Below are 24,217 nucleotides of genomic sequence, written 5' to 3' on the forward strand. Positions count from 1 at the left end.
AAGGCTAAAGATTGGTTGGTACCCCCTTTAAAAGGTGAGTTTGGAAATTGATCTAAAATGTTAAGAAGCTTGGATTTATTTAAAAGTGGCTTAATTATAAAAGAAAAAAAAACTTTCAGTTTTTCCTTTAAACTATTGGTGGTCTGAGGGCTCCTCCTCTAGTGGCTTAATTTAAGTGCTCAGGCTCTGAGGGTGTTCTTTGAGGTGTGTTATTGTATGCCTATGGCACATAATACATAGCAGTGATCTCCACTGTTAACATGTTTTTCCCCAGTAAGAGTCACTGTGTTGCTGGAAGTGTCTGAGCTGATACTGAATTTGTCCTTTTAATGAATCTTTGTAAGCTGAGTCTTCAGTATATCTCAGCACAAAGCCACTCTGGTCCTTTTCCTGCAGGCTGTCTGATGCAACCTGTTGAGTAGCTGCTCCATATGTAAAGTTTGAAGTTACAAATACTTGGTGAAAACAAATGTTTCATAAACCGTTTTACTGCATCTATAAGAGTGTTAATGCTGAATTTGGTTTTACTAAAAATAATACTGAAAGAGGAAGTTTTGACTTCCATTGTTAGAATCAGGGAACAATTATTATTTCCACAGTTCTTGAGAACGTCATAATGAATGTCATATTTATGCAGCTCATTCAGTTGATGATGTAAATGATTTTGTTAGAATTTATGCTTCAACTGTTATTCAAGCATATTTTATTATTCTGGTAAATATGGTGAAATGTTTGTAAGGAAAAAGAATATTTAGATGTCATTACTCATCTTTTTTACTATTGCTTTTTATCGTGAAATATAACTTACATGATGTACATCAGTGGTGTTCAGACATCTTGCTGTTATATCATTTTACAGTTTATTCTGATTACATTAATCTAGTGGAGATGTCCAGGTTCTTTAAATAAATCAATCAATAAATAATATCAAATACACTTAATGCTTACTGTAGACCCAAGTGAGTACAGCAGGGTTTTGTACAGATGATAAAACAACTTCAGTCACAAAGTAAGATCAGTTAGTCTTCACCTGTCCAGCTGAGCATTAGAAGCAGCAGTCCTGCCCTGCAGTCCATCATGTTACACTGTGTGCCCTCTGTTTTCAGCAGTCAGGTAATTAGAGGTGAGACTGAAAAACTTTACCTTGACTCCTCCTCTGAGAAAGAAAAGTAATGCACATGTATACTAGAAATATTCATTGTATGGAAAAATGAATCTGTCATGTTCATGGGTAAGGGTCAGTGTAGAGAGACAGTAATAAATGTGAGCATAAGTGATAGCAGCATCTCATCCCAGTCCCTTCAGACCTGCCTGTCTGACTCAGACCATTCAGAGGGGGTACAGTTCAATTTGTGGCATTCTCCAGGCCTTTTTCACATTCATTCAGAGTCTGACTGTCAGCAGCTGTCAAAATAAGAGAAGACTGTCTCTTACTATTCATAATTATAGCACACATGGTTGTGTGTTGCTAGTTGCTGAGTATTTGTGCAGGTCTGTCAGTGGTTTGTATCACTGTGTAGTGACGCACATATATTATATATATATATTCCAAAATGTATTCTGTTGCATCAATTGTAATACTCCAGTGATCAGGCAAATCCGAACCGTCCCTTATATACACTGCTGTACGTCCAGGCTGTTCAAGCTTGTGTATGTTCTGTCTTCTTTTCTTCTTCTCGTTTAATATTGCATACTCTTCAGTCTTCACAAGCAGTTGTTAATTTGCAGGAGAATCTGCAGCCTGAGGACACAGCTGTTTATTACTGTGTGCGTTACTACTGAGTTTTAATTCTCATACTTTCTCAGTTTTCCTACATGTGTCAATCCCTTTGCAGCCAGTAAATAGCTCAAAATACACCATGAGTTTTAAAAAAATGTAATAAAAGAATCCTCAAATGAGATCAATTTTTTTTATTTAAGTTTATAACAAGTATTCTGATTTCTGGTTATTAATAATCAAATAACATTATTAATCAGTAGAATAACTTGATGGATCTCCTGACCAGCCCAAGCTCTCTCTGAAGACGAGGAAAAACTCCCCTGACTGATAGGAAGAAGGGAAAGGCAATTCAAAGAGAGATCCCCCTTTCCCTGGATGGCTGGGGAGTTACAGGAGTTCCAGGACGGAAAATAAAGATTGATGTAAAGTAGCAGTCAAAAGTTTCAACTTTTCACTGCTACTGGGCAATGTGAGTGAAATTTAGAATAGTCCAATTAAATAGCATCAATCTTTTTTCTGTTAAAAGCATTTTGTGTGTGAGTGTGTGTGTGACAGTTCATCTGAACCATCGATGACGCAGGAGGTCCTTCAGTTTCGGGCGTCTTTTGGGGTCCAGGTTGAAACACATTTTCAAGAAATCCTGGCAGTCTGCAATGAAAGAAGAAGAGAGAGATGAAGACAACAGTTCCAGTGATCCAAGTGAAAAGTGAATGTTGAAGTGTGAACTTTTCTTACTTTCAGACAGCCTCTCGCTAATTTCTAAGCTCCCTTCAAGGACATATAGTATATCAAAGAAGGCTCCTGCATGGACTGTTCTATACAACACGGCTCCCAGCTGCCACACTGTGGTGGGTCCAGGCCTATAGTACTCGTGGATCATCCACTCTGGAGGGGAGTAAGCAGGTGTGCCTAAAAACATACACAATTACAATTTCTTTTGTTAGGTTGGCCCTTATTTCAACTCTTGTTCTGATATAAGAATGAAAGCTTACAGTATGTTGGCATTATATGCATTTTTAAGGAGTGAAAAACAAAAAGGCCCAGATTGGTGCATCTGTGAAGAGCAGGAACAAAATATCTTACCAGAAAAAACGGTGTAACGTGAGCGTTCATTACAAAAGCAGCTCACTCCAAAGTCAATGAGGCGAACACGAGGCACATCGGAGCCGGTCTCAATCAGAATGTTGTCAGTCTTGATGTCCCGGTGAAAGACGTTTTTATCCTCGAGTTCTTTTGCCGCCTCAATCAGTTGTTTTAGAATGACCTGGGAAAGATGATAAATTACGATTAGTCAGTGCATTAACATTTCTGTTATACTCTGTGCTTTGATTCAATGCTGTACAGTATAAGGCTCTTCCAGGAAACTTACCTTGGCTGTCTCCTCTGTTATAGTATCTGCATATTCCTCTATGTATTTATCTAAGTCCACAGCAGGGACAGGTCTCTCCATCACCAGGATCAGCTCCTTGCGCAAATCGAACCAGTCCAGCAAGGACACGGTAGCTGATGATCCTGGTGTTCCAGCTGCAACTTTGAGCATAGCAGCCACTTCCATGGGGATTTGCTTCCCGTTCTCAGCCTGAAAAATGGCAACAAAGTGGATGATGAGGAACAGACGTTCCACAGCGCAAAGATGTATAATAGATTTTTTGTACGATGTCCAAGTCAAATTTTCCTGTGGGGACAATAAAGTATATTTGATTGATTGATTGATTGAGATTTAAGCATTGCATACTTACCTTTACTTTGCAGGGGACATTCATCTCTGGAATGTGTTTGATAGCGACCTAAAAGACACAACAAACAGGGCATTGGTTAGCATTTAAAGCTCCAGATTTCTACCTCACTAATATTAATTTACATTTCACTCAGTGAACGCAGCCACAGCCTCAAGAATATGAAAATTTAACAAACTTTAAATTGTATAAAAATGAACTACCTGTACAGCTGTGATAGAGGTGGAAATTAGATAAACCAAAACAGTTATTTGTTTTGTACGAGGCTGTAAACACATTTATATCCACTGTAAAGTCAGACATTTTAACATGGGACTGTGGGGACTGACACCCTTTTAGAGTCAGCTTCGACTGAACATTTCACAATCATGCAACAAGACGTGGACATTTTAGCATGAAAAATAAAAACACTGAAAGGACAGAATCTATGCAGTCATGTGCTCTTATATCTGAGAATACCTGAAAATACTTACTGGAAAATTGTCTTCTTTCCTGTAGCCGGCAAACACTGTTCCACACCCTCCTTTTCCAAGCTTGTGCAGCTCCACGTACTTGGCTTTAAATTCACCTGAACAGACAGACACAGATTTTATTTTAGTACAGCTATAACAGAAATTATTCTATCCTGTACCCTAAATATTAATTATATTCTTCACCTTAACATAGAAGCAAAGTTGCTTTCTACTTACAGATTTTTGCAGCCTCTAATTCTTCGGCGCTGCATTTGCTCTCCTCCTGGTCCAGGCTCTTCTGTTTCTTTGCTGGTGATGCTTTTCCATCACCTGTGGCTTTCCTCTTGCACACCTTTTCTTTTGAATCAGTGGAGCTCTCTGAAATTTCAGTGGAAAACATGCACTTATCTTCCTCCTCAACGTGCTCCTCATCATTGAGCACGTGGTCAAAAAGTTTCATTTTCTTTGCTGGTCTAAGACAGTCCTCTTCATCGTCCGAGACCTTCCTTTTTTGTCCTCTGACCATGCATGCGTCTTCAACCCAGTTCATGGAAGGATCACGCAACTGAACGACGCTCCTTACTTCAAATTTGAGCTGCTTTACAAACCTCTTGGGTTTTGGATCTGTAAATGACAACAATACAGTGGTGAGAAAGGGGCTCAACATCAGGACTGGAGGCATTTAGAAGGCATCAAATTCTAAATGAGTATACATTGGTCAAATACATTTTCTACAAGAATAAATTTGTTACACCATTTTACCGAAAAACAGAATGCCTCAGTAACTTCTCTGATTTTATATATATATATATATTTTTAGTGTAAGTAAATTAAATCTGCTTTGGTCCAGTGAGTTCCTGTTGGAACAATCTTCTGCTATTGCAATAGTCCAAACTAGACAGATACAAATATCTGAAACCTAGATGTCCATCTGTACATTTAATCTAATGCTTTCTCAGTAAATGAGCCTACCTTTACTTTTTTCCACGGAGGACGATGCTTGCTCCTCATCATTGAGCACGTGGTGAAAAAGTTTAATTTCCTTTGCTGGTCTAAAACAGCCCTCGTCATCGTCCGAGACCTTCCGTTTTTGTCCTCTGACCATGCAGTCTTCAGCCGAGTTCATGGAAGGATTGGGCAGCTCAGCGATGCCCTTTAAATCAACTTTGATACACTTTTTAAACATCTTGGTTTTTGTATCTCCTGAATCTCGACAATTTCAGAATATCGATTCAAGCTTTTGTCTCTCTGTCTGAGTTTGCAGTTGTACTTAATAGACTCCGGAACCAGAACAAAGAATTCTGCCTCGTTTGATATTTTGTTACAAGTTTGTGACGTCGTGACATTCTGTCAGTGACTGACTGATGAACTGACGGACATTAATTTATCCTTTTATTTATTTATTGTTTATTTTTTCTTCCTTTATTTTTTGTTTGTATTATGTTAATGCTCTGAGAATGGTTAATAAAGACTTAAAAAAAAAAAAAAAAAAAGACGGACTGACTGCCAGTACAAATTACCATGGTGATGTACCTCAGTAAAAAAATAAGCACCGAGACTATGTTGTAGTAACGCGAGACTTCAACGCGAATCTCGGCAGTATCAAGCAAGGGCGGAAGCCATTGATTGTTAAATATTCTAGTTAATATTTTTCGCCAGCTTAGTTATAGACAGCTTTAAATGTTATAAAATTTATATTAGCTAGATAGTCACTAACTGAAGCGCACTGGAGGGCGGCAAGAGTGCGTGGACAGTCTGCAGATATATATTGACGAGTGTTTCGAGCGAGTTTTCATGGGTAAACCAGACAAGACTCCGACTCCCTCCGGCAACAAAGGAGCTCCGTTCACCAAGAGCAGTCGCCCTAAAGATTCCCCAGAGGCGGCTTCTCCACATACCAGCGATATAGTGGATATTTTGGACTCCATAGACAAGAAACTGTCCGATTTCGACGCTCCCCTTTCCATTGTGGAAATTCTCCAAAAGGAGTTTCAGACTCTCCGTGAGTCTGTGGAGTTTAGCCAGCAGCAGTTGTCGATCTGGAAAAGTCGTGAAAAATCCCGATCTGGAGACTCCCGAGCTGTCATCCCGGTGGATAAGTTTAACGTGAACGGACAGCTTTACCGTGACCAGAAAACCACGCTATGGCTGTACTGATCTAACAGGTGATCTGTGTACACAACAACGCCTTTTTCCAAATCTTCATCACTCCATTTTTCTACAGGTTCATCACTCAGCATAGCGCATTGTTGTTTTGTTATCATGTTGTTTTTGTTTGTTTTTTACGTTTGTCACTTTGTAATAATGAAAACTGTTTGCACCGTTTCATTTTCTCTCTCACTTTACACACGTTTTCTCTTCTCTTTCTGCACCCAGTAAGTTTGCCATACAGTTCATACAGCACACACACTGTCATATAAGATACACACACACACGCGGTCATGCAGGACACGTGCGCGCGCACACAGTCATGCAGGATACGTGCGAGAGCGCGCACGCACACATCTGAACACACAACACTTCACAAGCTAGTGTAAACATGAGCACACTGAGGTTTCAATGGCGCTTTCCTTTTCAAGTTGTTGCAGGCAGCAGATGACTTTTTTCTTGTAGTTGCTTGTGGGATCACGTCTCAAGACCTCGTAAGTATTGTTGTCACTGAGGAGTGTAGTGATTTTGTTGTGGTGATCAGATGAATTCAGAACAACCGTGCATCTCCCCTTGTCAGCTGGCAGTATGGTGGTGTTTTAATCCTTACTTAGGGCTGTGATGGCCTTCTTCTCTTGAATGGTGAGGTTGGATGGAGGAAGTCTTGCACTGGAGAGGGTGGCTGAACCTTTCATCCTGATCTGTTCTGCTTCAAGTTGAAATAGTTTGTTGTTTCTTATAGCGGTTTCTGTTGCTGTGATGATGTCTACTATGGGAAGCTGTTGTGGGGCTATAGCAAAATTGAGTCCTTTGGCTAGCACATTTTCTTCTGGTTTGGTGAGGACCCTGTGTGATAGGTTCTTCACCCACTTCTCTTGGTTACCATTGCTTATGGTGTCTTCCTGTTTGTTAACAGATGAATGGTATGTCTTGGTTTGAAATTTATGGAGTTGTCTTTCCTTGCCTTTGATGTGTTGTGCGAGCTGGGCTTTGTCCACAAATGTAAAAACTTCTTCTACGATGGTGTGAGGTAAGAGTGATGAGAGTTTCTGCCGAGTCTGGTGGATTTTGTTCTGGAGTGCATCTATGGTGAAGTGGACCTGTGGACCTCTTTCATGCTGGCTAAAATGTATAATTTTCAAACTTATTCAGTGCTTCAAGTAGAACAAAGACTACATACGGGGGACTGGCACACAGACAAGGGACAGAGACGCAGACTAGTCACAACACTAGGAAAAACAACATGAAAACACAGGAGGTCAGGGTCAAGACAAAATGACAAAACAGACAAGACTGGGGAGACAGGGACAAATGGAACAAAAGTATCAAAACAAACTGGGAAATAACAAAACTCAGGGAAAATAAAACTAAACACAAAACGCTGGGCAGACGGCCCAGGACCATGACACTTTACACTTAGCAATCATTTCTGTGCTGTGTTTGCTTCTAAATACTCACCATCCATGAAATACTCATCCAGGCTGACAAGTTTTTATTGGAAACTGTTTTGCCTTGAACACAGAATAAGTGAAAGCAGCAGTGTTTTTTGCTTGTTTGGTTGTTTGCTTGCTTGTTTTTATTATACTGTTTGTTAGAATGATGTCTTGCATGTAATTTAACAATAAAAGTAAACCTTTGTAAAAAAAAATAAAAAAAAAATCTTTGTGCACGCAAGACCTGTGACATGCTTTGCTGGCTCAGGACAAGATGAGTATTTTGCCAAAGTACCTTAAATTATCAGGAATAGTACTTAAGAAATTACAAATAAGAAGTAATCACATTAGGACAGCTGCTACAATATAAGACTCTGTATGTTACCAATGGTAGTGATGACTAAGGGAAGAAGTTTTTGTATGACTCTCCTATTACTTCCTCTTACTGTGTGTCACATCGGGCACAGTAATAAACTGCTGTGTGCAGTCTTCAGACTGCTCATCTGTAGGTAGACTTTACTGCTGGAGTCGTCTCTGGAGATGGTGAATCTACCCTGGAATGACTGGGAGTAAAAGATAGGAGAACTGTAAGTGCTGATATAAGCAATCCACTCCAGCCCTTTTCCAGGAGCCTGTCTGACCCAAACCATCCTGTAGCCGCTGAATGTAGCCGCTTTTGACTGGGGTCTCCCAGTCAAAAGTTAAATTTATCCCTGATCAGGTCTTTTTGGAAACATCTAACCTGATGTTGTGTGCAGGTAGTGAAGGTGCAGGTGTCCAGGTGACTTCTGTTCCAGCCTCTCTGGTGCCCTACAGTCTGTCTTTCTCTGCCCGAGTGTCCTCTCCTCGTCCAGTCTCTAAAGTAGAGTCCAACTGCTCCCTGGACCCTCTCCAGTACCTCAGCACTGATCAAACCCAGGCCACGGTAGGTAGAGCGCTGATGTGTCTGCTGTGTGTGGTTGTTACTGATTACTGAGAACTAAATATGAATGTGTTTGTGGTCTGCAGGTCAAGTTGGCTGCAGGACACAAGTTTGACAGAGATGTTGAACTGCTGATTTATTACAAAGACGCCCACCAGCCCACTGCTGTGGTGGAGGCAGGACAGGCCTCTGCTGAGGCAGGTCAGTGAAAACTCATGAAGTTAGTAATTTGGATTAAAAAGGTCCATGATCATCCTCCTTCAGTGAGCTACATGTATTTGAATATATTGTAGATTCACATAATTTTTCTGTCCCTCTTCTTTTTCAGGCACTCTGATGGGTGATCCAGTGGTGATGGTGAGTCTGTACCCTGAGTTCCCCCAGTCTGTGATGTCTTCATTGGCTTCATGTGGAGAGTTTGTGTTCCTAATGGATCGATCTGGAAGTATGAGTAATACTCGCATCCGCAGTGCCAGGGTATCCATAATAATTTATTACAATCATAAAAGTCTTTCAGTGTTCCTCTCACACAGTGGTCTCACCATGTTTTCCCTCTTCTCTTAAGGATACTCTGCTGCTCCTGTTGAAGAGTTTACCAATGGGCTGCTATTTCAACATTTACAGTTTTGGGTCCAGATATGAACACATCTTCCCGTAAGTCTCTCCCTCATATCAGTCAGCTCAAGAAAGTCTCCGCTGTCTTTGGTAAATTATCTGCATGTGTGTTTTGGTGCATGTTTGTGTGATGGCAGTAAGAGTGTGGAGTACAGCCAGCAGACCATGAAGAAGGCTCTGAAGAAAGTTGAGCAGATGGAGGCTAATCTGGGAGGAACGGAGATCCTGCAGCCCCTCAAGCATATTTACAGCCAGCCCTGCATTCCCAATCAGCCTAGACAGGTAACACATTCACTTCTGCTCATCCTTTTCAGGGTCACAGGGGGGTTCGAGCCCATCCATGCTGCTATAGGGCGAGAGGCAGTGTACACCCTGTACAGGTCGCCAGCTTATCTTAGGGCTAACACTAAATTAAAACCACCTAAAAGGATAAAAACGATGACGAAATTGACACTTTCGTCTTGAGGAAAGTGTCAATTAATTTTGCAAGAGCCATCATCTGTCAGTGAAGCTGATCTTAGATCAGATTAAAAATGGTTAAACTGGGAACATTGAAGTCCTTTCTCTGTAAATCTCATTACTCTTTTTAATCTAGTAATGGCAGAAATAATGAAATTCTCAGGTTAAAAAAAATGAACAAAGTGAGGCTGCTATTCCATCAATAGGTTACATTTTTACTGAATTCTTATTTAAAAATTAAATGTTCATAAATCAAACTGTCATAAACTGCAGCAAAAACAGTTTTTATTAAATAAAAACTGACCTCAGGGCAGCTCCGTCCCCGGGGTCTGCTGCTGTCTCAGTCTCTAACACACAGGTCGGTCAGTAAACTCAGTCTGAGCTGTTTCTCCACATTTTTATCTTCACTTTCTGTCTCCTGCACTTTTGCCCATCAGACTGCAGTTGAATAATGAGATTTTATAAATGTAAAAATGTGAAATTAGGATTCAGCTTCATCTGATGGAGATTCAAGTTGTGTAAATAAATGATGACAGCAGACATTATAAAATAAATGACAAACTTTCATTCTGTCTATGATGATGGCAGAGTGGGTCAGGCTGATTAAAGTGAGTCGTCACACTGACACGTGCGATCCTCCATCCATCGGTTTAAAAAGGAGGCTCGGCTCTTTATTTACCCGTTGCCATGGTGAATCCTGGTATCAGAGCTCCAATGATGATGGCTTTCTTTCCTTCCTCACGCACGCGCTAACTCAGGGTGATCATACTCAGAGATGATTGAACCAACTCTGATCAGCCGTTCAGGAACGGGAAACTCAGAGTTGTTGATCTCAGAGTTGGTCAACTCAGAGTATGTTTTTAAATTCAGTTTGTTGAAAATGAAGTGATGAATCATTTATTAACCATTGTTATTACTGTATTTGATTTTTTAGATGAGCATATATTTAGTGTATTTATTGTATTTATCCTTGACCTCATACTAATGTGTGTATATATCTGTATTTTATCCCTGATCAGGTCTTTTTGGAAATTCATCCAGTAAGTAAAATAAATAAATAAATGAACAGCAACAACTATGGTATTTGTAAAGATGTTAAGTAGAGCTGCAGAGTCAGAGTATTGCTTATGATGGTCCTGCAGTACAAAATTTAAAGAAAAAAATTAAATGAGGGAAATATGGTAACACACAAAACAAAAACATCTTCAAGGTGAGCATCATGAAGGCAAACTAATTGGAGCTCAAATTAGTCTAATTTAATCTATTTCTTAAACTGCTCTTTGTGAATCACAGTAAGAAGTCTAGCTGATACTGTTTGTTGTAGATATTGTTGTAATGTATTTATCTCCCATCCTTTTAATCTGAAAATCCCTTGTAGGTTGCTCAGCTCCAGTGACTGCTGGGTAAAAAAACTGTGTATGGTTTTGATTAATAGAGTAAATGTATGTAAATACAGAATAAGCCAACATGTTTCCATGGTGTACCTAGTACTGTACATTTTAAAAGAGTTTCTAGAGTAGAGTTTTTACAACTTTATGACATTTTGATTTAAGATTTTAAGATTAAGATAGTGTTTATTTGTCACATGCACAGTTATACACAGTACAATGCACAGTGAAATGTATTTTGTACCTGCAACCATATATACACGCACATATAAATAAGAAGAATAAAAATAGGTAATTCACACTATACTCTATATACTATACACTATACACACTTTTACATGGAATTATAGAATATTATAATATTAACATTGTGCAATAATGGTCCAGTTAGGGCTCAGAGTTGAGCAGACGGATGGCTTGTGGGTAAAAACTCTTCTTCAACCTTTCAGTCTTAGCCCTCAGGCAGCGGTAACGCCGGCCTGATGGGAGCAGGGAGAAGAGAGAGTGTCCGGGGTGGCTGGGCTGTTTTAGGACCTTCATGGCCCTCAGCCTGCACTGCTTGGTGTAAATGTCCTGCAGGTTGGGGAGGGTGGTTCTGATGGTCCGTTCAGCTGAACGAACCACCCTTTTTAGGGCCATGAAGTCCTGCTTGGTGCAGTTTCCCATCCAGGTGGTGATGCTCCCACGCATGATGCTCTCGATGGTGCAGGTGTAAAAGTTCCTGAGCACCTTGAGTGTGAGCTTGAAGTCTCTCAGCTGCCTGAGGAGGTAGAGACGCTGTCTGGCCTTCTTCACAGTGATGTTAATGTGATGAGTCCAGGACAGGTCCTGTGAGATGGTCACTCCCAGGTATTTGAAAGTGTCCACTCTTTCCACCTCAGCACCACTGATGACAAGTGGATGGTAGTCCCTCTGCTGCTTCCTGCTGAAGTCCACAATCAGTTCCTTCGTTTTGCTGACGTTGAGCAGGAGGTGGTTCTCCTGGCACCAGTTCTCCAGGCGGGAGACCTCTCTCCTGTAGGCTGTCTCCTCATTGTGAGAGATTAGTCCCACAACAGCAGTGTCGTCAGCAAACTTGATGATGACGTTGGACTCTGACGTGGCCTCGCAGTCATGGGTGTACAGTGAGTACAGCAGAGGGCTGAGCACACAGCCCTGGGGGGATCCAGTGTTGAGGGTGAGGGAGGATGAGGTGAGGTGAGGTGACCCACTCGTACCACCTGTGGTCTGCTGGTCAGGAAGCTGTGAACCCACCTGCACAGGGATGGGCCCAGGCCCAGGTCCAGCAGCTTAGAGACCAGCCTGGAGGGAACTATGGTGTTGAATGCTGAGCTGTAATCTACAAACAGCACTCTCACATAGTTCCCCTTACCGGAGTCTATGTGCGAAAGGGTCTTGTGGAGGAAGAAGGATATGGCGTCATCTGTGGATCTGTCTGGCCGGTATGCAAACTGTAGTGGGTCGAGGGTGGTGGGCAGTGAGGAGGTGATGAATGTCTTGATGAGTCCCTCAAAACACTTCATCACCACAGAGGTGAGTGCTATGGGCCTGAAGTCATTGGGGCTGCTGGGGTGTGGTTTCTTTGGGACAGGGACTATGATGGACTTTTTAAAGCAGGTGGGAATCACACACAGTTTCAGTGAGAGGTTGAATATCAGTGTAAACACAGGTGCCAGCTGGTCAGCGCAGGTCTTAAGGACACGTCCACTAATTAGTAGAAACATCAGAAACCAATTAATTTTTGTTTTATTAAATAATTCTTGAGCGTTGACTTCATACCAATATGTATGTATATATGTATCTCTTCTATCCCTGACTTGGTTTTGGTGCATGTGTCTCCTGTAAGTAAAAAAATAAATAAATACTTAAAAAGCAACAACTACAGTATTTGTAAATATGTTCAATAGTCCTACATGGGCAGAGTATTCCTGATGATATTCTTGCTTTGTCATTTTTTTTTTTTTTTAAATACTTTATTTATAATTTCTCAGAATTTAACAACTAAAGCAGACAGAAAAAACTAAACAAAACAAAACAAAAAAAAACAAACAAATAAGGAAAGAAAAAAAAAACAGTGTCAGCCAGTTGATATATTGACTACAGAGAATAAAAATATGCATGTCGGACCAAAGTGTGCAATTAAGCACGGGACAGAGTCATAAGGGACAACAGGTCGCACAAAAACTAATGCAATTCAAACAGTGTACCATAAAACACAGCACTAATATAGGGTGAAATCAAGCCAACGATAAAGATGAGAGGAAAAAAATATATATATATATAATCAATTTTGCACACTAGTTTGTATATGTCTATTAAAAGGACCCCAGACATCAAGAAATTTATGATGACTGCCTGACAGAGAGTATCGAATCTCTTCGAGATAAATACAGGAGACCATCTCATTAAGCCATTTTTTGAAGCAAGGGGGGGTAGGAGATTTCCATCCCCTTAGTATAACCCGCTTTGCAACCACCAAAGCAAACATGAGAGCCTGCTGGGTAGACATAGGAAGAGTAAGAGAAAATTCAGAACAGCCCAAAATTATCAGCTGGTTATCAGGGGTCAGATGTCTGCCATAAGTCTTCTGCCCTCAGTTAACTGTTATGTAATTAACCTAGACAGCGAGCTAAACATTAATGGATTCAGCAATGATGAGACTCTGTGACGTTGTCTTCTGTTCTTTACTGAGACCCATTTTTACTTGTAAAACTGTAACAAAGGGAGAATCGAGGATGTACATAAGTGGTTTGTCATAAAACAAAACTAGGGTAGACAGAACTGAAAGACAGTAGCATTAGCTTGTTCTTACTTAAACTGGGAAACTGATCTATAAGCAGAATGATAAAAGAAACTACAATCAAACAGGCAAAATGCTACCTAACATACGATAAACTATTGTGCAGTTCTACACTTACAGATTATGAATTGCCAAGGCTCACAGATGATATGAGGACCCTTTTGTCCTTGAAAGCATGAGCATGACATGGCTGCTTCCCTGATCTGGCTTGCTGCCTATGGCCATTAGCCATTAGATGGCACTATTATTCAGAATCAAAAGTCAAAAAACACAACAAATGTAGCAAGGCTGACCTCTTGTGACATAAAAGAGAATTCAAATGTTGACCAACTGGGATTAAAACAAATAAACCTTACTGCAAGTGTGAGGGACAGAACACTCCCCACCTGACATCAATAAGGTGTCACCATTTATCTAGCTTGAGAACACTGCAGAAAGGGAACTGTAAAAATCAAGCATTGTCTTTAGACACCAACAAAACAACTTCAGTTATAGGTCGCACATAACGTCTTTGCTCGCCCTTACGGAAAATCTTGACCTCTATCTTTCTGACTTGACCATCTTCACTGGGAAAAGTCTTTGTGATTAGACCAAGTGGCCAATTGTTTCTGTTCTCAAGCGTCTCTTTCAGCAGGACTACATCCCCTGTTTGTAGATTTGGTCTCACCACTCTCCACTTGCGACGATCCTGAAGTCCAGTGATATATTCTTTCTGCCACCGCCCCCAGAAGATGTTGGCCAAGTACTGCACACGTCTCCACTGTGCTCTAAACAGGTCATGGCTTTCAAACTGACCAGGCAGTGCGGGTGGTGCACCAATCTTTTGGGTAAGCAGCATGGCAGGAGTGAGAATAACTGGGTTATCTGGGTCTGTAGAAACAGTTGTGAGTGGCCGTGCATTTACTATCGCTGTGACTTCGGCCAGGAATGTCACCAACACCTCATGTGTGAGCTTTGTGTTTCTTTGTTCTAGCAGCATTGCATCAAGAATCCGACGAGTGACTCCAATCATGCGTTCCCAGGAGCCTGCCATATGCGATGCATGTGGGGGATTAAACTGCCACTTACAGCCACTGTCTTTAAGAAAGCCATCGATTTTGCTGTTGTTGTAGCCGTTCCTGTCAATTTGCAGTTCTCGACGGGCGCCCACAAAGTTAGTCCCACAGTCTGATCTGAGCAACTTGGCAGCACCCCTGATTGCGAAAAAATGGTGCAATGCATTGATGAAAGATGATGTGTCCATTGATTCAATGATTTCGATGTGAATGGCGTGTGTGCTCATGCACGTAAAGATCACTGCCCACCTTTTCGCATCTGCTTGACCTCCCCTTGTTTTCCTGGCTGTGACAGGCCATGGGCCAAATACATCAAGGCCCACAGACGTGAATGGTGGATCTATGGAGAACCTGTCTTCTGGCAAATCAGACATGATTTGTTCTTGCTGTTTGCCTCTTAGTCTGCGGCATGTGACACATTTGAATATTGCGCTGCTCACTGCTTTTTTACCTCCTACAATCCAAAACCCTGCGGCTCTGACTGCTCCTTCAGTGAAGTGTCTGCCCTGATGGCTCACCTTCACATGAAAGTGTCGGATTATGAGCTGGGTAAGGTCATGTTTCCCAGGGATGAGCATGGGATGCGTTTCATTAGATGTGAACTGTGCTCTTTTTAGCCTCCCACCGACTCTGAGAACCCCATTTGTGTCAATAAATGGGCTCAATTTGCTGAGTGGACTTGAATTTTTAATGGGCTCACCTCTTTTAAGATGTTTGATGTCCTCTGCATAGAGCTCTCTCTGGACGGTGCGAATGATGGTGGCTTTGGCTTGGTGAAGCTGGTTTTCATCCAGATGTCTACTGCACTTGTGCCACCCTTGACATGTGTTCTCTGGACTGTGTCTAAAGGATGCGGCGATGTGCTGAAGTCTGGCAATGGCCCTCAGTAGTAAACTCCAGCTTGAAAACCTTTCAAACCGTGCACTTCCAAGCGTATCTTTTGACAGAGTGGTGGCACATGTTGTTGCCTCTGGACGCAGCTCAGTGTCATTCTCTGGGTCAATGAGACCAAACGGTTGTTTCTGTGTCAGACGTTGGTTGGAGTCAGTGAGAAATGCAGGTCCACTCAGCCATGTGGAGTGAGACAGCTGCTGAGCAGATAATGCGCGTGTGGCATGGTCAGCTGGGTTTAAGTGAGTTGGCACATAATGCCACTGATGAGCTTGTGTAGAATGCTTAATGCGCTCGACTCTGTTATGGACATAAACATAAAAGCGTCTCTTTTCATTAAAGATGTATCCCAGCACTACCTTGGAGTCTGTGAAGAAGCTCACCTGGTCTACTTTGATATCTAGCTCTTCCAGGACTAATTCAGCCACTTCTACTGCCAGCACTGCTGCACAGAGCTCCAGTCTTGGTATAGTGATGTCTGGTTTCGGAGCAAGTCTTGTCTTGCCAAGAAGAAAGCCCACTTCACTGTGACCTTCAGCATTTGTGAGCTTGAGATAGGCAACAGCACCCACTGCCTTAGTGGAGGCATCACAGAAAACATTTACCTCTTTCCTCTGTGCGGCAGACAGCGGAATCGAGGTGTACATTCTGGGGATTTCAAGCTGTTGCAAGTGTTTTAGAGAGTCTTTCCACCTTTGCCACTGTTCTTGTTTTTCTTTTGGCAGTTCAGTGTCCCAGTCGCACACATCTGATGCAATGTCTCTTAATATGGCTCTGCCTTCAATAATGACAGGCGCAGCAAAGCCGAGGGGGTCATACAAACTGTTAATGACTGACAGTACACCACGTTTGGTGAAAGGCTTTTCACCGCTTGTTACCTGGAATTTGAACAGGTCTGCACACAGGTCCCAGCCCAAGCCTAAGGTGCGCTGCATGTGTGGTGAGGTCTGTCCCAATTCAAGGTCCTGCATGCTAGTTGCGAGGTCTTCATTTGGGAAGGCGCCGGTGATGGTTGAACTGTTAGATGTTATTTTGTGCAGACGTATGTTAGACTGTGCCAGCATTTTCTGAGTTCTGCACAGCACATCGATGGCTTCATCTGGGGAACAGAATGACTTCAGTCCGTCATCTACATAAAAGTGACGTTCAATGAATTGCCTCACATCGCTCCCATATTCAGTCTCTCCCTCTACAGCTGTTCTCTTTAGCCCATAGATGGCAACAGATGGTGATGGGCAGTTTCCAAATACATGGACCGTCATTCTGAACTCCTGCACTTCTCCATCCAGATCGTGATCTTTAAACCACAAGAAGCGAAGGTAGTTGCGGTGATCTTCTCTGACTAGAAAATTGTGAAACATTTGCTCCACATCTGCCATCACTGCATATGGGTCAGACCGGAAACGGATCAGCACGCCCACAAGACTGTTGTTGAGGTCCGGCCCTTTAAGCAGTACATCATTGAGAGACACGTTGTTACACTGAGCACTTGAATCGAACACTATTCTGATTTTGCCTGGCTTTTGAGGGTGGTAAATACCAAAGCTCGGGAGATACCAGCATTCTTGATCTGGTGCAAGAGGAGGGGCAGATTCTGCATGACCCTTCCTGAAGATTTTCTCCATGAACTCAACATAATGCTCTTTCATCACAGTTTTCTTTGTCAGTGTTTTGCGGAGTGACATCAAACGATTGAGAGCTTGTTCCTTGTTGTTGGGTAGAAGCCGTCTTGGGAAACGAAATGGGAGTGGAGCCACCCAGTTATTTGCCTCATCTTTGGCAAATTCTTTGTCCATAATGTTCAAGAATAGCGCATCTTCTGCAGGGAATGCAAACTTTTCATCGTCTGTAGTTTGCTGGAAAAGACGTCTACCTAGTTCATACTGTGCATCTTTAGAGGGGGAGCGTTTGTCTGTGTAATTCTCTTTAATATGGACCACATTTTCACAGGGAGAGAGAAAGCTGTGTCGGCCATTACTGAGAACATTTGTCTTAAAAGAGTTCACAGTGGGTTTATGGGCCCCTGAGAGGCAAACATCTCCTATGATTACCCACCCTAAATCCATGCACTGAGCATAAGGTGCATTGTGAGGGCCATTTACCTGACTGCGGACGTTGTGAGCTCGAATGATGTCTCTCCCCAGGAGGAGAAGAATGTCCGTTGATAGATCTAGTGATGGTATCTGTGATGCTATTGGTCGCAGATGAGGGTGAGCAGCGGCTGCCTCTGGAGTAGGTATCTCACTTCTGTTGGCTGGAATTTGGTCGCATTCGGTGAGTGTTGGCAATGGCATGGACACCTTTTCATTGATGTGCTCAATGATAAAGTCTTTAGCTCTGTGCCCTTTTGTGTCGGATAAGCCAGTGCACGTCTTTATAGTGTATGGGAGTGCGCTACCTTGTACACCAAAAATATCAAAAAAGGCAGACCTAGCCAGTTACACATTGCTTTGGTCGTCTAACATTGCATACATCCTTCTTTTCTTTTCAGGGAATGCTCTGGGATACACATTGACTAAGCAAATCTTTGAGCATGACTTTCCTTGGAAGCCTGGGCCACATATCTCTGTACAACTGGATGAGTTAATTGTGGAGCTTGGTGAGCCAGACTCCCCACCATGACTCTGTGGTGTTGTATCAGAGTCTTTGAGTGACCAGGGGGTGGTGATCCTCCATGCATGGCTGAAATGTGACCACTGCTATTGCATTCGGAGCAATAGATAATGGCTTTACAGTCCTTTGCTTGGTGACTTGTAGATGAGCAGCATTTGTAACAAATAGAGTGTTCTTTAAGTAGCCTCTTCCTCTCATCTAATGTTTTCAACCTAAAGCCCCTGCATTTGGCAAGTGAATGTGGCTTCTGATGTATGGGACATTGTTTGTCTGGATTGAGAGGGAGTGGTACAGCATCATTGTCAGTTTTGTTAATGTCGGTTTTACTTACTGCAACAGGAACTCTGAATCGTGCTTGTCTTATTGCTGTCTTTTCAACCTTTGGGGATAGTGTGTTGTGAGCTTGCAACATGAAGCTTGGATCCGTTTTCATTTCTGCATGGTCATTGACAAACTGGACAAAATAGGAAAAGGGTGGATAGACAGCGTCATTGTCCTTTTTGTATTTTGACCCCTGTCTGACCCATGACTCTTGGAGACTGTAAGGAAGTTTTTCAACTATTGGGTTTACTCCCTTTGAAGTGTCAAGGAAGCTAAGGCCTGTCAAGTAGCCCTCATTTTTCGCATACTGTAACTCAAGAAGGAGATCTGCTAGCTCCTGCAACAGGTAAGTGTCCTTATTGGAAATCCTTGGGAAATTCTCTAGGCGCTTAAACAGAGATGCCTCGATTACCTCTGGAGAGCCATAATTCTTATCGAGCCGTTGCCAGAGACGCAGAAGACCAGCCTCAGGATTGTTCACATGGACTGCCCTGATCCTCATGGTGTGTTGAAGTGACTCCCCACCAAGCCACTTGGTGAGTAAATCGAGCTCTTTGCTTGCTTTGAGGTTGAGACCTTCAGTAGCATTAAAGAACATAGACTTCCAGGACAGATAGGTTTCTGGCTTGTTGTCAAAAACTTTGAAACCTGCTGTGAGCAGATCACGGCGTGCCAGGTAGGCTGCTAAGTCTGAGATTTCAGTTCGTTGGGCCTGTGGTGGTCTGTGCTGGAGGTGTGGCTCGTCTGACCTGATGTGGTTGGATGTCAAATTTGGCTGCCCTCTGGTGCTATCCGTAGAGCACTCACATGGATGTGCAGAGGCTGGCAATGAGCTCAGGTTCCGATTGCAGGTGCTGCTTGAGTCAGCCTGTTGTCCTGTGTTGATGTTTTCTTTGTCTTTAACATCATGACTGTTGTGAAAGTGGGTGTTAACATATTCCTGTGTTCGTCCGATGGAAGGAGGTGTACTAACAGGGATGCCTGGATTCATGACCTCAGTCGATTGAAGTGCTTCTTCAGCTGCAGCCTCCCAGACTTGAGCTGCAGCAAGGGCTGCCTGAGCCTCACCCTCCTGCTTCAGAGCGTTTAGTGTTGCCTCAATGTGTGCCTTTTCGACCTCCATGTCTATTTGGCGTTTGGCGTACTGTGCTCTGGTTCGGGCAGCTTCTGCGTTGGCCCGTGCTTGTGCTGCAGCCTGACTCACATTTGAGCCGCTGGACCGGCGTGAAGCAGACAAATGGCACTCTGACCTGACTTCAAACTGGGAGAGAGGTGGCGTGTCCCTTGTGTGTGACATCCTGCGTTGCTGGATCAAATGTCTCTGGTGTTGCACCTGACGTGTAGATAATCTTTTTACTCTTCTGCCCTCAGTTAACTGTTATGTAATTAACCTAGACAGCGATTAATGGATTCAGCAATGATGAGACTCTGTGACGTTGTCTTCTGTTCTTTACTGAGACCCATTTTTACTTGTAAAACTGTAACAAAGGGAGAATCGAGGATGTACATAAGTGGTTTGTCATAAAACAAATTCACATCCCTAAACATACTGTCACAAGTCATTACACAAATAAACTACAAAGTAAACATTCATATGCCCTTTAGCCAAAACTAGGGTAGACAGAACTGAAAGACAGTAGCATTAGCTTGTTCTTACTTAAACTGGGAAACTGATCTATAAGCAGAATGATAAAAGAAACTACAATCAAACAGGCAAAATGCTACCTAACATACGATAAACTATTGTGCAGTTCTACACTTACAGATTATGAATTGCCAAGGCTCACAGATGATATGAGGACCCTTTTGTCCTTGAAAGCATGAGCATGACATGGCTGCTTCCCTGACCTGGCTTGCTGCCTATGGCCATTAGCCATTAGATGGCACTATTATTCAGAATCAAAAGTCAAAAAACACAACAAATGTAGCAAGGCTGACCTCTTGTGACATAAAAGAGAATTCAAATGTTGACCAACTGGGATTAAAACAAATAAACAAATCTTACTGCAAGTGTGAGGGACAGAACAATAAGCATTACTAAAAAATTGAAATATCTTGCACCAGAAGTCCACAAGCCTAGGGCAGGAACAGAACAGATGACCCAGAGTCCCATCATCTGATTTACATCTATCACAGGTAGGAGAAACAGAGGGAAATAGTTTATTAAGTTTGGTTTTAGAGAAGTGCAGGCGATGGACAACTTTAAATTGAATAAGCTGCAGTCTGGAATTGATGGAGCAGGTTTTGATTCTCGACAGACTCTTATCCCACAGTTCATCTGAAATTTCGCCTAGTATATCAGTAGTCCAAGCCTCTTTAATATGTTTTGAGCATGGGGTCGAGCTAAAAAGATTGACAAAATGAGAAATTAAATGTTTGGAGGTAGGGGGCTTTTTCATAAGCTCATAGAAACTATGCGGCTCAGATAGAGTTTCAAAGTGGGGGAAATGCTGTCTGACAAAGTTACGAACTTGCAAATATCTGAAAAAGTGACTTGAAGGAAGACCGAACTTTGATTGGAGTTGCATGAAGGAGGCCAAATGATTACTAATATAGAGATCTTTATTAACAACTATGCCCTTATTTGTCCAGTATTTAAAGACTGCATCCATTGTGCCTGGTTTAAATGCTATGTTCTGAAAAATGGGTGCATAAATGGAGAAGCCAGAGAGACCCAGAACAGTCTTTATTTGCTTAATGCTTTGTCATTTTTAACCCATAAGAGCCCACACACCCTTTTCTTTTGAGGAAAATCTACACAGAATTTCAAAAACTAAACTACAAACTTATTCAAGGAAATTTCCTTGACATGTGACACATGTGACAACGGTGTCACTGTGGGTTCCTATAGGTTCAAGATGGAAAAAACAAGAGAAATGAGAAAACATACAAGACAAAAACATCTTCAAAGCCAGCAACATCACAGCAAATGAATTTAACCTCATAATCTGATCTCAAATCAGTCTGATACTGTTTGCTGCAGATACTATTGTAATGTAATTTATGTCAAAAAAAGTGAATTGTTACTACACAAAAAAGCAAACAAACCAAGAAAATGTAAGAAATGAGAAAACATATCAAACAGAAAGATCTTTTAAATTTGACCTCAAATCAATTTGCCTTGATGCTTTGCACACATGCGGCATCATCTTCTTCAGGAGGTCATTGCCTGGAATGTTTTTTTAATTTTTAATTTAACACGTGTGTCTTGTCAAAGTTAAGATGTGGAATTTCTGGTTTGAAACCATCAGTTATGACGTGCTGGGTTAGTGCTGATATACAACAAGTAGCCCCGTTCCACCTTTCATTAATCTATTTTATGGCAGGGACCACTTAACTAAATAAAAACAAACAATAATTGATTAATACTGTAAAAACATGACATGAAGTTTCTTCATATATTACAAAAACCATCAAGCGCTGTGAAAGAACCGGTTCTAACGAGCTGTAGAAGGACCGGGAGAGGAACTCATTGGTGACACTGTGGAACATTTATCCACAGTGTGCACAGTGTTGATATGCTGAACATGAAAGTGATGAATCGTTTATTGTTAGTCACTCTTAGTTATATATTTAATTTGTTGATAATCATTTGGAGGTGCCTTCGAATTGGGACAGCCTTAAAATGTGGCCTTAGAAGAACGCAGTCCCTGAATTGGGACACATCCTTTTGCACGCTATTATCAATAACAGCACAAGCAGGAGTGGTCCACAGACCGGATGTACCACATATTTTGTACACTGACTCCATCTGACAACAGAGCTCTCTGCAGATAGACGGGCCATGCCCCGGAAATCAGTGCACAGGCTCAGTAACACTTCCAGTGATTGTTGTCTGTGAACTTTTGACAAGACACACTTGTTAATTAAATTAAAAACCAGTCCTGGAAATGACCTTTTGAAAGTGGTAAAAATCATAAAGGCAACATGAAGACATGTTATGCTGGAGTGATTTATACACTGATCTATCTGGTAGTTGTTGTACGTCTCCTCATCTAGCACCATAAAGTGGTCATTTTAACTTTGATTTTCCAGACCCTGTGCCCAGGCCGCCACCCAGAGACCCTTTGCTGCAGTTAGTCTCCCTCCAACAGGCGTCTGGCTGCTGGCTGCTTGATCCAGCTCTGGCTGCTGCGCTGGGAAAGACCATCGAGGAGGTGGAAAAGTCAAAGCCTGCAATGGTGGGGTTTTGTCAGTTTCAGTCACAATAGAAAAGAGTTATTATAAAACAAATTTCATAGCACTTAATGTAACTATTCATGTATAACGTGATAGAAACAAAAAATGTAAAAACAAAACAAATGAAAATAAAGTCAGTAGAAGCAGAAAAAAGTATTTTCCTCACCTATTTTCCTCAACTGTTCTTGGGAAAGTGTTTCAGTGTCTTACTTTAGAGCAGGGGTGCCCAAACTCCTGGCCCACGGGCCGCATCAGGCCCCGCCCCTACCTCCGGTCCGTGTATTGATGTCAAAAATAACACAATTTGACCCTTTAAGTAACTTTTTTTATTTTTACATTTTGCTTAACCCCCTTAATTGGAGGGGAAGGCGAAATGTCAAAAACGTAACTTAAAGGATCAAATTGTACGTTATTTTTGACATCAATTTGTGGACTGGAAGTAGGGGCGGGGCCGGAAGCGGTCTGTGTGCCAAGTTTGGGTAATCCTGCTCTAGAGGGAGTTTGTGTGCGTGTGTGTGTGTTCTGCCTGTTTCATTTCATTGTCTTTTGTTTTTTGATGAATTAGGCCAACAGCGAAGTGTGGGCCACCATTTTGGCTCTGATCTGGCTTCATGGCTTCAAGATGGACACAAAGGACGAGTGGGAGCTTCTGGCTATGAAGGCTACCTCATGGGTCCGTGCTCAGAACGGTAATAACCATGTAAATAACTGAAAAACACTTTGTTATGGCTACAGCTGCTTTTCTGCATTCATTGTTTTAATAATTGTTTGTTTTCTGTGTTTTTAGCAGTGTGTGTGACAGAGTGTGTGGAAGCTGGAAATCTGCTGTTGGGTTGCTCCGGGGCTCTGAGGGATTTCTTAATTATTATCTGGAAAAAGGCATGATCTATTTTGAAACAAAATGTCATTTCAAGCCATGTCTTTTAGATTAAAAAGGAATTTTAATTAAGTTTGGTCTGATGGTTTTAATTATTTCATATTTTCATTTAATTCACTTCAATTAAACACAAAGATATGTTTTTTTATTTTCATTTTGAAAAAGAAGAAGAAAAACTTGATTCTGACATGGGGGCTCAAATTGCAGTAAATACTTGGAATGAGCCAAGTGTTGGTGTCTCTGAGGACCTGTGGGACATTTGTCCTCTCTCCGATTCTTGTCGGCCCGCCTGTTTTCCATCTACGTGACATGTCCTCTTCCTGTGGCTTGGTTGGTAGAGCAGGTCACCTACTAATCGGAAGGTTGGTGGCTCAATTCTCGGCTGCTCCAGGCTGCATGCCAAAGTATCCTTGGGCAAGATACTGAGTTGCTCTCCAACGCAAGTGTTGGAGTGTGAATGTGTGTGAATGTTAGACAATAAGCACTTAGCTTAGTTACATATGGAAGTGCTTGTATGAATGGGTGTGAATGCAAACATGTTGTATAAGTGCTTTGAGTGCTCAGAGTAGAAATGCACTATATAAGAGCTAGTCCATTTACCATTCCTG

At 41.9% G+C, this 24,217-nt stretch overlaps 2 protein-coding genes across 2 annotated transcripts; one reads left to right on the forward strand and one right to left on the reverse strand.

Annotated features, from left to right (window-relative positions):
- Positions 1-2,080: 2,080 nt before the first annotated feature.
- Positions 2,081-5,178, reverse strand: LOC115791281 (serine/threonine-protein kinase pim-1-like). Its single transcript, XM_030745474.1, has 8 exons — positions 4,881-5,178; positions 4,146-4,532; positions 3,930-4,024; positions 3,460-3,507; positions 3,090-3,299; positions 2,804-2,984; positions 2,456-2,629; positions 2,081-2,368 (listed from the first exon to the last, which is right to left on the reverse strand). The coding sequence occupies exons 1-8, from the start codon at positions 5,092-5,094 to the stop codon at positions 2,277-2,279; spliced, it is 1,401 nt and encodes a 466-aa protein (XP_030601334.1). The 5' UTR covers positions 5,095-5,178; the 3' UTR covers positions 2,081-2,276.
- A 1,356-nt stretch (positions 5,179-6,534) lies between these two features.
- On the forward strand, positions 6,535-23,661 carry LOC115791289 (von Willebrand factor A domain-containing protein 5A-like). Its single transcript, XM_030745487.1, has 9 exons — positions 6,535-6,550; positions 8,248-8,414; positions 8,498-8,612; positions 8,740-8,888; positions 8,977-9,065; positions 9,164-9,308; positions 22,589-22,734; positions 23,298-23,421; positions 23,520-23,661. Exons 4-7 carry the CDS (start codon positions 8,748-8,750, stop codon positions 22,631-22,633), a joined length of 420 nt encoding a protein of 139 aa, XP_030601347.1. The 5' UTR covers positions 6,535-6,550; positions 8,248-8,414; positions 8,498-8,612; positions 8,740-8,747; the 3' UTR covers positions 22,634-22,734; positions 23,298-23,421; positions 23,520-23,661.
- Positions 23,662-24,217: the final 556 nt, after the last annotated feature.

This window comes from Archocentrus centrarchus, chromosome 13, assembly GCF_007364275.1.
Source record: "Archocentrus centrarchus isolate MPI-CPG fArcCen1 chromosome 13, fArcCen1, whole genome shotgun sequence".
Taxonomy (NCBI): Eukaryota; Metazoa; Chordata; class Actinopteri; order Cichliformes; family Cichlidae; genus Archocentrus; species Archocentrus centrarchus.